This window comes from Neoarius graeffei, chromosome 15 (assembly GCF_027579695.1).
Source record: "Neoarius graeffei isolate fNeoGra1 chromosome 15, fNeoGra1.pri, whole genome shotgun sequence".
NCBI lineage: Eukaryota > Metazoa > Chordata > Actinopteri > Siluriformes > Ariidae > Neoarius > Neoarius graeffei.
In genome coordinates, this window is record NC_083583.1 from 67,285,272 (window position 1) to 67,297,655 (window position 12,384).

The 12,384-nt window shown below is 38.6% G+C and overlaps 1 protein-coding gene across 2 annotated transcripts in view; it reads left to right on the forward strand.

The window, feature by feature from the left end:
* dennd1b (DENN/MADD domain containing 1B) overlaps positions 1 to 12,384 on the forward strand; it is a 216,774-nt gene that overhangs the window by 171,371 nt on the left and 33,019 nt on the right. For both annotated transcript variants that reach the window (XM_060941793.1, XM_060941792.1), the window contains 3 exons: positions 3,401 to 3,454; positions 4,641 to 4,751; positions 11,869 to 11,969. In XM_060941793.1, the coding sequence (XP_060797776.1) occupies positions 3,401 to 3,454; positions 4,641 to 4,751; positions 11,869 to 11,969 (266 nt within the window). The remainder of the gene's footprint in view (positions 1 to 3,400; positions 3,455 to 4,640; positions 4,752 to 11,868; positions 11,970 to 12,384) is intronic.

Genomic DNA, 12,384 nt, shown 5'->3' on the forward strand with positions numbered 1-12,384 from the left:
ATAATAATCATAGTACTACCAGTAGTACTGCTGCTACTGCTATGAATACCACTATTAGCAATACCTCCTCCTCCTACTTGATGATGATCATAATAATAATAATAATAATAATAATAATAATAATAGTGCTATTACCATTATTACTAATTAAACTACCAATAATATTGCTGTTGCTAATATCTCTTCTGCTGCTGCTACTACTACTACTACTACTACTACTACTAATAATAATAATAATAATATTTATATAATATAATAATAATTACTTATGCTACTGTTAATACTACTACTGTGGCTACTACTGTTGGAATTAATATGACTAATACGTGAATGACCTTTGCAATTTTTGTAATTTAGGTCTTGTATGTTGACTTTTTTTTTTCCATTGTGTGTTGTAAGGTGTCCTTGAGTGCCTTGAAAGGTGCCTGTAAATAAAATGTCTATTATTATTATTATTATTATTACTACTGCTACTATAGCTACTAATACTACTCCTGCTGATACTACTACTACTACTACCAGTACAATGCTACTACTATAGGAACTAATGCTACTAGTGCTAATATTATTATTACTGCTAACACTACTATTGCTACAAATACTAAAATTCTACTCCCTTTAATACAACAACGAATACTAATGGAGATTAATACTGCTGCTGCTACTACTACTACTAATATTAATACTGCTACTACAGGTACTAATACTCCTACTGCTAACTCTATTTCTAATACAATGCCACTACAGTTGGAAATATGACTACCGCTGCTCTTGCTAATACCACAAATGCTGCTCATACTACTGTACTACTACTTTTGGAAGTAATACTACCGCAGCTGCTAATCATACTACTGTTTAATAATGCTGCTCAGTCCTCAAAAAAAAATCTCCCAGCCTTACTTGCCCAATGGGCAAGCAGCACCCAAAACATACTTGCCCGAAAAACAATTCCACTTGCCCAGAGCTTTATTTTATTTTGGAGAGGACAGAATGCAGTTGATTTTTTTTTTTTTTTAAATATAGGTGAAGCAGCATAATTATCATAAATTCACAAACCCATAACACCAAAATATGCAGACACATTCAGAAAGAAAAGTTCTAGGAGTAGAAAAATTTAATAATTTAGTACCCTAAATTAGTACTGTATTAAGCTGTAGAGTTTTGAAAGCGTATAATAATCATGCTGGAGCTTTGTTTCTGTTATCAAAGGAACCCAGTCCTATGCAAAATGTCACCATGGAACCAGAGTGTAGAAATGAACCTACAGTTCGAGAGAGTTCTACGCGCGCGCGCACACAGAGAACACTGAACTGCACGCATGTGAAATGGAAATAAATCGACTAAGGCAGGGAAAAACTATTTTGGATAATTGTTATTGTCCGTTCCATACTGATCAACCTGTGTGACTCAGCTGTGCCTTTGAATCAAGAATAAATGAAAAGGGAGCTGAACATTAACTGTTTATTGAAATTATTATTACAAGAATGATTATAGTTACTATATAACTACAGCTACAACTGGAATGTGCTGATTGTTAGTGTTTGTAATTATTGTACCATCCACTATTAGATAAAAGTCAAATAAAATCTTAGAATATTGTTTGAAAGTCTAGAGCAATATATTTTATTTTACAAATAACACTTCAGATATTGTTTTAACAATAATAAGCATCACTGTATAAATGATAGTGTAGATAGCTGTGTAACTACATGTCCTTGGGGTTGATGAGACATGGATGAGTGGGAATAAGATCCAGCCCACAGTTCAAGTCAAAGCCCTTTGAGAGTAAATGCTTTGGCTTTCACAACATTCTGTTCCCAAAAGCTGATGTCGGGGGAAAGTCTTTACACAAAGGTTTTCTTGCTTCTGTAGTTTTTTAAAACTGTTCTTCTGTGACTTTTCGAGAAAAAGAATGTATATTCCAACATGTAGCTAATGCTAACGCTAGGCCACAGATCTGCACAGTCACTCCAGTCATTTCGAGGAATTTTGCATGGATCATAACCGCTAATAAACTCTCATTTCTGTGTATATCTATCCTTCGCTTCTTTCTGACTAAGGTTTCCAAGTAATCTGGTAGTAGAACTTTTTTAGCTGTAGTTTTCTTCGGACAACAGTAACAAATGCCGGACATGTCCGCTTGGCTTCAGTATGTGAACAGCCAATCAGCAGGTCCCGTATGTGTTTATGATTTACAATCAATGGGAGACACCCTTTGTCGGCTGTCCACCAATCACAGGCTCCCGTGCCACAATGGCAGTATGTTGATACATATTTAGAAAATAAAAATTATATAATTATGAAATATATGAAACCATCAAAAGCAATTAAAAAATCATAATATACAGTATATACTGGTTAGAGGTAAGGAACATTTAATCAGTGATATCGTTTATTATTAACTCCAATCGTGATATAAAAGTTCCAAGTTTGACACCTGCCCGCTTCAACCGCGCTGCTGGCACACGATGTCCTTGACCCTCGTTGCCCTTAGCCAATTGGTATAATTACGTCATTCCGTGGACCCCTCTGAGCCAAGCTTTTCCTGTACACACGCATACTTCGATGATTATAACCAAAAACAAGGAAATTTGAATGATTTCCTCAAAATATTTTTGTACTTGTATATATTGTGTTGATGAATAAAACTTTTTAATGCATTTCCCGTGAAATGAGACAAGCTACTTTAGACTGGTTCCCTGCTCTCTTAGCACCTGTGTTGCTTAGGTTGCCAGCACTAACTTTTGTTGTCCGATTGGACAATTACCGTTAAAGTTTTACTTGTCCATGCACAGACTTTAGTCTTCTGGGACGATCGGACATGAGGTTTTTTGAGCATTGAGCTGCTGCTGCTACTACCACTTCTACTAATGGTACTGCTGCACATAGAGCCAATACTACTATTACTACTGCCACTAATACTGGTACTGCTTGTGATGTGGCTTGTCATACTACTATTACCATTGCAATTACTACCATTGCTGCTTGTAGAACCTCCAGTTCTCCTGCTACTAATATAAGTATACTAATACAGTATAAGATGTATATCTTATACTATTATTGATGCTACCTCAAATACTAGTGCTAATACTCCTGCTATAATACTTCGTTTAGTAATACTACTGCTATGATAAGTACTACTACTATTACCATTAGTATTAGTAATACCACTACTATTTGTAATACTACTGATATTATTATGTAGCCACTTTTGCACACTTAAAATGGAGCTTATAATGATTTAATACTTTGACAATAGCATTTACCAAAGCTGTATTGTACTAGTGTACAGTGTGTACGATTAGAAAGTTGAGTCATCATGTACAGACAGAGCGAGTGTTTTAAAAGAGGCTTATTTCTTCTCATTCTAAAAGCTCTGTTTCATTTGTGTTTCATCTAGCACTTGCACTTTGTTGCCCCAGATCTTACTGGACTTCCTACCATACCTGAAAACGTGAGTACGCTGGTACCGTTTTGCGAATGCGCACACACATCTGAAGTACAGCACTTTATCCTGAATAATTAGGAATTTAGTTTTCATTTATTGTTTGTTTCTTGTTCCATCACTTGTTTAGGATTTACTTTCGTCTCTTCATGTCCATGTCAGTTATGAAGTTTATATTCAAACTTATTATTTTCATTAAATACCTAACATGCGGTGTTTTGCATGTTCTTCCCGTTCCCATGGGTTTCCTCCATGTTCTCAAGTGGGTGGGATGTTTTTGTTAAATTGCCCATTGTGTGAATTTGTGCAGGGGTGTGTGTGTGTGTGTGTGTTGGGGGGAATCCCATCTGAGGTAAATTCTCCCACCTTGCACCCAGTGTTGCCAGGATTGAGGATTGTCTCCACATCCACCTCAAACCTAACCGGGATAAAGTTAGTACTCAGGAAAACTACAAAAGTGTAGTAGAACTATCTTCTGCAGGGTTCAGAAGGTTTCTCTATCACACGGAGTTCCACGCACACCCTCTTTAGGAAGCTCAGGCCTTTTTTTTTTTTTTTCCCCTGATAGTGTAGCAAATCCTGTGTAAACCATATAAATATGCAGCACTGGGCAAAAGTCTTTGGCACATGTAAAGAAATGCTGTTGACCAAAAATCGCTTAAAAATAATGAAATGTTTCAACGTTAAAAATACTGTAATCAGTAAGCCATAATAAATGAAACAAAGTCGATATTTGGTGAGACGACCCTTTGCTTTAGTCTCAGGTACAATGAGTGCAGTTTTATGCGCAAATGAGCTGTAGGTTTTACTGAGCATCTTACAGAACCAGCCACAGTTCTTCTGGACACTTTGACTGTCACACTTACTTCGTCATTTGGCACCAAAACCCAGTAGCCTTCATTATGTTTTCTTTTTTCATCCTAAAAGTGCTCTCTTATGCAATATGCTGCTCAGATTTCCTGTAACATTTGTTTTCCAGCACAAAAGTAAATGTTTAGAACTCTAAAATGGTTTTGTAATGTTTTGACTTGATCATGTAGAAGTTATAAAATAGAAATCTGTAATAAAGTTTGTATGAAAAAAATAACATCGCACTTAAGACTTTTTGCATTGTCCTGTAAATCATTGTCCTTAATAGAAATAATTGACCGAGTACCTTTAGAGAAGAGCTTTGTATTGTTTTGTCTTTCCTCAGAGGAATCTAACAGAGTACTTTGTGGCAGTGGACGTGAATAACATGCTGCACCTGTACGCCAGCATGCTGCATGAGCGCCGCATCATCATTACCTCGAGTAAGCTTAGCACTGTGAGTAGCTCTTCCAGTTTCCAGTCCCTTCAGCATTCTGCTGCGTTCATGTATCCGAGTATCATTATGTGTAACGTTGGATGTATTCCGCAGAGTTACATTCTCTGATGGTTATGGTGTTGAGTATTAGCAAATATCACAGTCATGATGAATATCAAGTTTGTGTTGCACTTATTATTATTAGTTTCCATACTGCTCTGCTTTTAATTGTCAGCCTGGCTTTACACTACTGTTCAAAAGTTTGGGGTCACTTTGAAATTTCCTTATTTTTGAAAGAAAAGCACTGTTCTTTTCAATGAAGATCACTTTAAACTAATTAGAAATACACTCTATACATTGCTAATGTGGTAAATGACTATTCTAGCTGCAAATGTCTGGTTTTTGGTGCAATATCTCCATAGGTGTATAGAGGCCCATTTCCAGCAACTATCACTCCAGTGTTCTAATGGTACAATGTGTTCGCTCATTGCCTCAGAAGGCTAATGGATGATTAGAAAACCCTTGTACAATCATGTTAGCACAGCTGAAAACATTTATTTAGCTCTTTAGAGAAGCTATAAAACTGGCCTTCCTTTGAGCAGATTGATTTTCTGGAGCATCACATTTGTGGGGTCGATTAAATGCTCAAAATGGCCGGAAAAATGTCTTGACTATATTTTCTATTCATTTTACAACTTATGGTGGTAAATAAAAGTGTGACTTTTCATGGAAAACACAAAATTGTCTGGGTGACCCCAAACTTTTGAACGGTAGTGTATATTATCAGTTATTACAGTTCCAGCTCTTTCACATAGTTTCTGTCCAGCTCCTCTTCTCTCAGGAAGGGAGTGGAAGCTTATCGCATGGGCAGCCTGAAGCTTCCTGATGGTTCAGGGAGAAACAGCAAGTGATGTCATGTGCACATTATCTCTGCTTACTCGCCGAGAGAGAGAGGGAGAGACGGAGAAGAGCCTGTCAGCTTGAGCCAATCCACGGACTATTTCACTCCTCCTGGTTGCCACCATCATTCTGTGTGCTCACTGACACGAGGGCTTAGTGTGTGTAAATCATTAGTCTCTTGAGTAAAGACCCCCCTCTTTGTCCCCCTCACCTTTTTTTTTTTAAACGTGATTTACTGTTTTGCAGAGCAAGAGGGTAGCCATTTACGAAACACCAGTGTTAACGTATAATGCGCCGTTTTATAAATGCGAAAACTCCTTCGTGTCAGCTTTTCGTCTTTTTTTTTTTTTAACCATGAAATAATTGTCCATCTCATCTTTGTTGATACAGGACTACAAACAGGTTGTTTGATAATTTTGTGAATTTGGAATCATTTCTTCAATGTGACACCGATCTCGGGCTTACTGTCCTTGCAGTGAGGTAGCAGGATAAATAAAGAAAAGAAGAGAGAAAGAATGAGAGCGAGAGAGAGCGCGCATACATTATGCATGCTTCAGGCTGACCCTCAATGTTTGGGGCCCCCAGTGTACCTTTCCATGTCAGTTCTGGCTGAACACAGACACCGCCTTGCCTGTACCGGAAAGCAAAGGAATAAATCATGATCTTACAACGCCGCATCAGTCGACTCATCGCTGTTTTGTGACCAGAGGCGAGGCACGCCGCTGTTTCTGAGGTGCATCCGCGAGGCAGCAGCCCGTGCTGCCTTGTCACACAGTGGTATAATTGTGCCACATCAGGTGCCCTCTAACTAGTCAGCTGGGAGGCCCTGAGTCTTTGACAGCAGCTTTCTTATCATGCTGTCAGCGCTATGCTAACAAGAGCAGAGCCTGTCTTGGCCTGTGGTGTTAGCCACTGAGGTTGTTCTTTGGCCTCGTAGTCCCCACCCCCACCCCAATCGTTCTTCTCACACACACACACGCACACTTCGTCGTCTTCTTTCTCCCCCTTGCTCCTTCTCTCTTTGTCATTCTTTTTTTTTTTCATTTATCTGTGTAGCACTCTGCAGTCTCATTTTTGGCCCCTCTGAGCATTTCTCCTCCTCCTCTTCCTGCTTTGATACTTATTTCTTGTAGTTACTTCTTGTCCTCCACCACTGCCTTGCCTTTTTCTGGGCATGCTACACGGACAGGTTAGTATTATCTCATGTTTATCTGCCTGTGCCCCCCCCCATGTCACCTCCTTGTTAGCGCTGCGCATAGACAGGAATGGAGAAGGAATTGTGGTAATTGGGAAGCAAGCACAAAAACCAGGAGAGAAAGAGCCTTACAGGTTCTAGGGGAAGTTGGTGCACACTCTGCGTTGTCACCCTTGTCAGAGGGGGAAAAAAAAAATCACACCTTTGGTGTGCCCCAGTCACAGTGATCCTGCTGCCTGCAGCGTCGCTCCCATCAGAGATCACAACGTTTCGTCTGGTTTTAGAAATGCTACAGATATATTCGCTGATCCAAAAGGCACTGTTTACGAACTTCTTTACGTGGACAAATATAACTGGAGGTTGCATTGTCGCTGTCAGAGCCCGTGTTCACGTAAACGCGACCGAACAGAGACGACACGTGTGTGTTCCTGCTTCACAGATACATGGTGTTAAATCTATCTGAGAAAGACTACCAGTGACTTCAAGCTTTATAGGACACAATCAAGAAACACTGCTGAATTTTTTTTTCCTCCTTAAAACTCCAAGCCAGTTATCATTCCTATTATTTGTCTTTTGAAATTGTCCATAATAGGGCAAGATACAGTCCCGTCCAGAAATATTGGCACCCTTGGTAAAACAGGTGAGAATGTACTTAATTAGCTCAGTGAAAAATGAAGAGAAATCACACTTTTTTTTTTTATTAAATATTTATTTATTCTCAGAAAAAGAACTTACCCAAAGGTATAATTGTAATGTGTAAGAAAACCATGTCATAATTATTGGCATCCAGAACCTCTCTTTGTCAGCACAATCGTGGGTTGTTGTTTTTTTCCAGTTCAGAGGTTTAGGTCAAGTTTTGATTTTATGCTCATTAGACCATTTTTATGTGGATTTGGAAGGATGTTTTGGATCACTGTCCTGCTCGAAGATCCAACCGCAGCCCAACTGGCAGAAGGAACCACATTTTCGTTTCAGATCTTTTGGTAGTTCATGGAATCCATGTCGCCGTGCATCATACCACCATTCCCATGGCGTTTGGAGGAAAAACGAATTCAGAAACAGCTGGGATTCAGGGATTTTTCAGTATCAGCCTCCCCCTTTTTTTTTTTTTTTAATACATTTAAACCCACCTTAACCGTTTGTTACCCAAAAGCTCTCTTTTTTTTTTTTTTTTTTTTTGTCTCATTGTCTCACTATACAATTCTGTTCCAGTATGGGCTACTGAACTCCACATATTTACGTTTGTTGTTAGATGAAAGAAAAAGGCTTTCTTAAAGCACACATTTCGAATAGTTTGTGGATATGGAGTTGGTGTATAATCAGTTATTACACGAAATCGAGTCATCCTCAGGGTGAAATCGAGTCGGCTATAATCCATGTACGATGAGATTAAGTGGAATAACTGTTTTATTCGATCCACATTCACTGGATTTTGAGAAACCGAGCATTTTTATTTGTATTTTTTGCAAAGTCGATAAATAAAACCATACAAAACATCTAACAAAATCATTTCTGCTTAGAATGTAAACTAACCGGCGAAATGACGAGCAATTTGTGAAAAACGCAATAATAATTCTTGAAAAATTAAAAGATACACTCTTGCTGTCAAATACTTTCATTCCTTTTTTTTTTTTTGTATTTTTTGGAGTTTTCTTCTTTAGGGGTTTTGGCGGTTGACAAACCAGCTTAAAGGTGCATTACCGCCACCGACTGGGCTGGAGTGTGGAACAGGTGATGTTAAATACTTGATAACATTTTTGGGGGGTTTGTTTTCGAGTAGAGTTTGTATTTTGTCCTCGGTTGGTTCAGCGACACGCTCTGCTATTTTGTTTTTCTCTACTCATGGTATATGGGCTGATATCTTAGTAGTAGAGTAGCCAATCAGAGCACGTGATTGCTCATATCCAGTGAATGTGGACAGAATAAAATCAGTTCTTCCTGTTTCTTTAGAGATGATGCCTCTGGTTGTTTTAAACTGCTTAATTGTCCTAACAACTCATACTGACATTTTCAGGTATACTTCTGTCATTTGTGGATAAATATTTTCAATGTTGATGAATGGTCTCTGTCTCATGTTTTATATTTATGCACAAGTGAAGGAGGAAAATAGTCAAATTAAGCTAATTAACTACTAAAGTCTTTGTCCATTTTTACCAAGGGGACCAATAATTCTGGAGCCGACTGAGCTGTGTGGGTTTTTTTCTTTTTTTCTTTTTTTTTTAAATAAACAACTCATCCTCAACCCAAAGAGCTTCTCATTTCTGTCTTAATAGGAATGACTTGAACTAATGCTCGTGCTTGGTGTGTAGAGTATGTCCACTTATATATCTGACAGTTTTGACCTTGTGGGAACATTTTATCTTTTTTAACAAATCTGTAGCATTTATTTAAGAAAACTAAATGACCCAACATATTTCCTTTTGGATACCGAGGTCAGGGTTAGGTTTAGGTGTAGGCATAGCATTAATTAACTTGTGTGTGTGTGTGTGAGGGAGGGAGAGTGAGGGAGATGCCCAGCTGTAGGATGTCCCTAGTGACTGGATCATGGGCTGTGTTGTTTCTCTGAGTCTGGTCACCTCTGCGTAATCTGCTGTGTGTGGCTGGTCTCCACTTAACATGCTCATTAGTGGCAGCTCACAGTGAGCCCCAGCAGGCACCAAGTCGACACCTAAACAAGCCAGAAGCCAGCATTTGTTCCTGGAGATGTAGTATGTGCAAAATGTAAAAATGCAGTGGAATAATACAAACACGTCGACAGCAACGGAACAAAAACTGAAAAGACCATTGAAAAGATGATCAAATTAGTCTCTTAATATTTTTCCAAAGCTGTATATGCACTCGCACACAAACACACACAAGCAGACGCGCACAATACAGAGCTCTTTATATAATTTAACAGTTACTCCACTCAATCTCATTGTACTCTGTGCTACGCGCATTGTCGGCTATAATCCATGTACGACGAGATTGAGTGGAATTCAGTAATTCAGTCCACATTCACTGGATTTTGAGAAACGGAGCATTTTTATTTGTATTTTTTGCAAATTCGATAAATAAAAACCTTTATACAAAACGTCTGACAAAATCATTTCCACTTAGAATGTAAACAACCCAGTGAAATGACAGGAGCAATTTGTGAAAAATACGATGATAATTCTTGAGGAAAAAAAAAGATGCGTTCTTACCCTCAAATACTTTGATTCCATATTTTGTTGCTTTTTTATTTATTTATTTATTTATTGGTATTTGTTTTCAAGTAGTTTTTATTTCGTCCTTGGTTGGTTCAGCAACACGCTCAGCCATTTTGTTTTTCTCTACTCACGGTATATGAGCTGATCCTCTATCCTAGTAGTAGAGTAGCCAATCAGAGCACATGATTGCTCTGATATATATAAAAATAAAACACAGATGGAGTGGAGTATTATTTTCATTCGTCAGTCGAGTGCCTCTTCAGTGAATGCACTGTAAATTAAGGTTGACTTGAAAAGCTTTAGAAATAGAATTTGGAAAAATATCAAGCAGCTTCTTTTGGTTTTGAATTTTGACCTTCAAATACTTATCTTGGTTTCACCACCTCCTCTCCTTCCTACCCCTTTGAAAACAGATAGTGCTTCCCTTTTAATTTAAGAGTAAATCAAGCCAAACGGAGCTCCCCTTTAGGCTTTGTTGAAATAACTCGAGTCGTCTTCCTCATCTGTACGTGGTACGGAAAGGTTTCTCTCCAGGAGATTAGACAGCAACCTGTTTTCACAGTTGAAGGGAAAGTGTTCTCGAGCACTACAGTGACCCCTCGACATCATTTACTGTTGCGGATCTGTTTAAATAATACGCTCGTAAAATAGGAAGATGTCTGGAAGCTTTGATACCCACCTGGTGGGAGGTGATATAAATATTCATTTATTGCTCCTAAATTATCCAGATACAATTAGACATGTCATGGCTTAAGGGTTCTTATTTATAGAGAAAACTGCAAAATAAATTTGCATGTATAAAAATGAAGACGGGAAAAAAGGAGGAAGAGGTCTGGGTTTTTCCCCCCCCCTTTTATTTATTTATTTTTTAATTAATTAAATTGTGCCTAAGCTGGGATGGTATACATGGGATTTTAAAAATTCAGTTGATTATATAATTTGAAAATAACCCAACATTCTTAAACATTATGCATGGCCTTGTAGAGAAGAGAGCTGGGTAGGATATAAGCCGTTGCTATGGTTCAGCTTGGCTAGGTTTGCTGGTCATTTATGACAAGACGGGGTCTCATGATAGTTTCGGAGCAGCGCTTCACACATTACTGAAATGACCCCCCCCCCCCCCCCCCCCCCCCCCACACACCCTTTCTCTACCACCACCACCCCAAAAAAAAAACCCTCACTCAGCCTCGCTCCCTCTGGTATTCCAGCGGCTCATGCTTTCTCTCTTGGCTAACTCATGTTTCATTCTTTGGCAATTTGCCCTAATGAAGTCCCAGCGGAGCCTTCAGACCTCTGTTCTTTTTCCATATTTAATCATGTTATTTTAATCTGGGAGATGAGTGTGCGTGTGTGCGTGTACACAGCATACACTTGTGTGTGAGGGGGTCAATACAGTTCTTAGGTAGCCACGAGCACAGATGAGTGGAAGAGGGAGGGTTCACTTGGGTTTCGCCCACCAGGCTTCCACACCAGCCAGGCAATTAACTGTTCGCTTTTTGTTTATTAACTTTATTTACTTTGTCATTAAATCCATAGTAATGTTTTGGCCATGTATGATTTGTTTAAATTAATGTTTAAATTAGCCTTTTTTCTGTCTCATCAGTGCATGCATGTGTAGTAGCAGCAAACATACAAAAAAAAAAAAAAGATCTGGCCTCTTGGTGGCCCCTTATTATATAAAATACCTGTGCCTGATGTGTGTATGTGTAAATAAATATAAAATGTGTGTGTGTGAGATATATATCACACACACACATATATAGCACACACACGGATATATATATATATATATATATATATATATATATATATATATATATAATTTTTTTTTTTAACTCTCATTTCCTCATAGTTAACTGCATGTGTGCATGGCTCAGCTTCCATGCTCTACCCCATGCACTGGCAACACATCTACATCCCTGTCCTTCCCCCACACCTGCTGGACTACTGCTGGTAAGATCATCTTGCTTGGTTGCTCTTCTCCTACATCTGTTCTCACACACACACACACACAAAAAAAAAAAAAAAAAATGCAAGCATGCACCAGCCATCTTTCACTCACATGTACACTTTTCTTTGGCCTCAGATAAACACTTTGTCAGAAGATTCGGACCGTCCTGATCAGCACTTAAATTAGAAACATGACTGTTTCTTTCTCCTTGGCTTCCTCACTCTCTTCTCTCACTTTCTACCTCCTGATCTGAAAGCTATAGATGTGCCAACGTCACTAGCTGATTAACCATATAACTGCTATATCCAGCAACTGCAGCAGCAGCTCCTCAAACTGATCTAATTATGCAGCTCTGCCTCACTCCACTCCAGCAAAGCCTGAAAATATGATGTGCACCAATTACACTAATCACCTTCA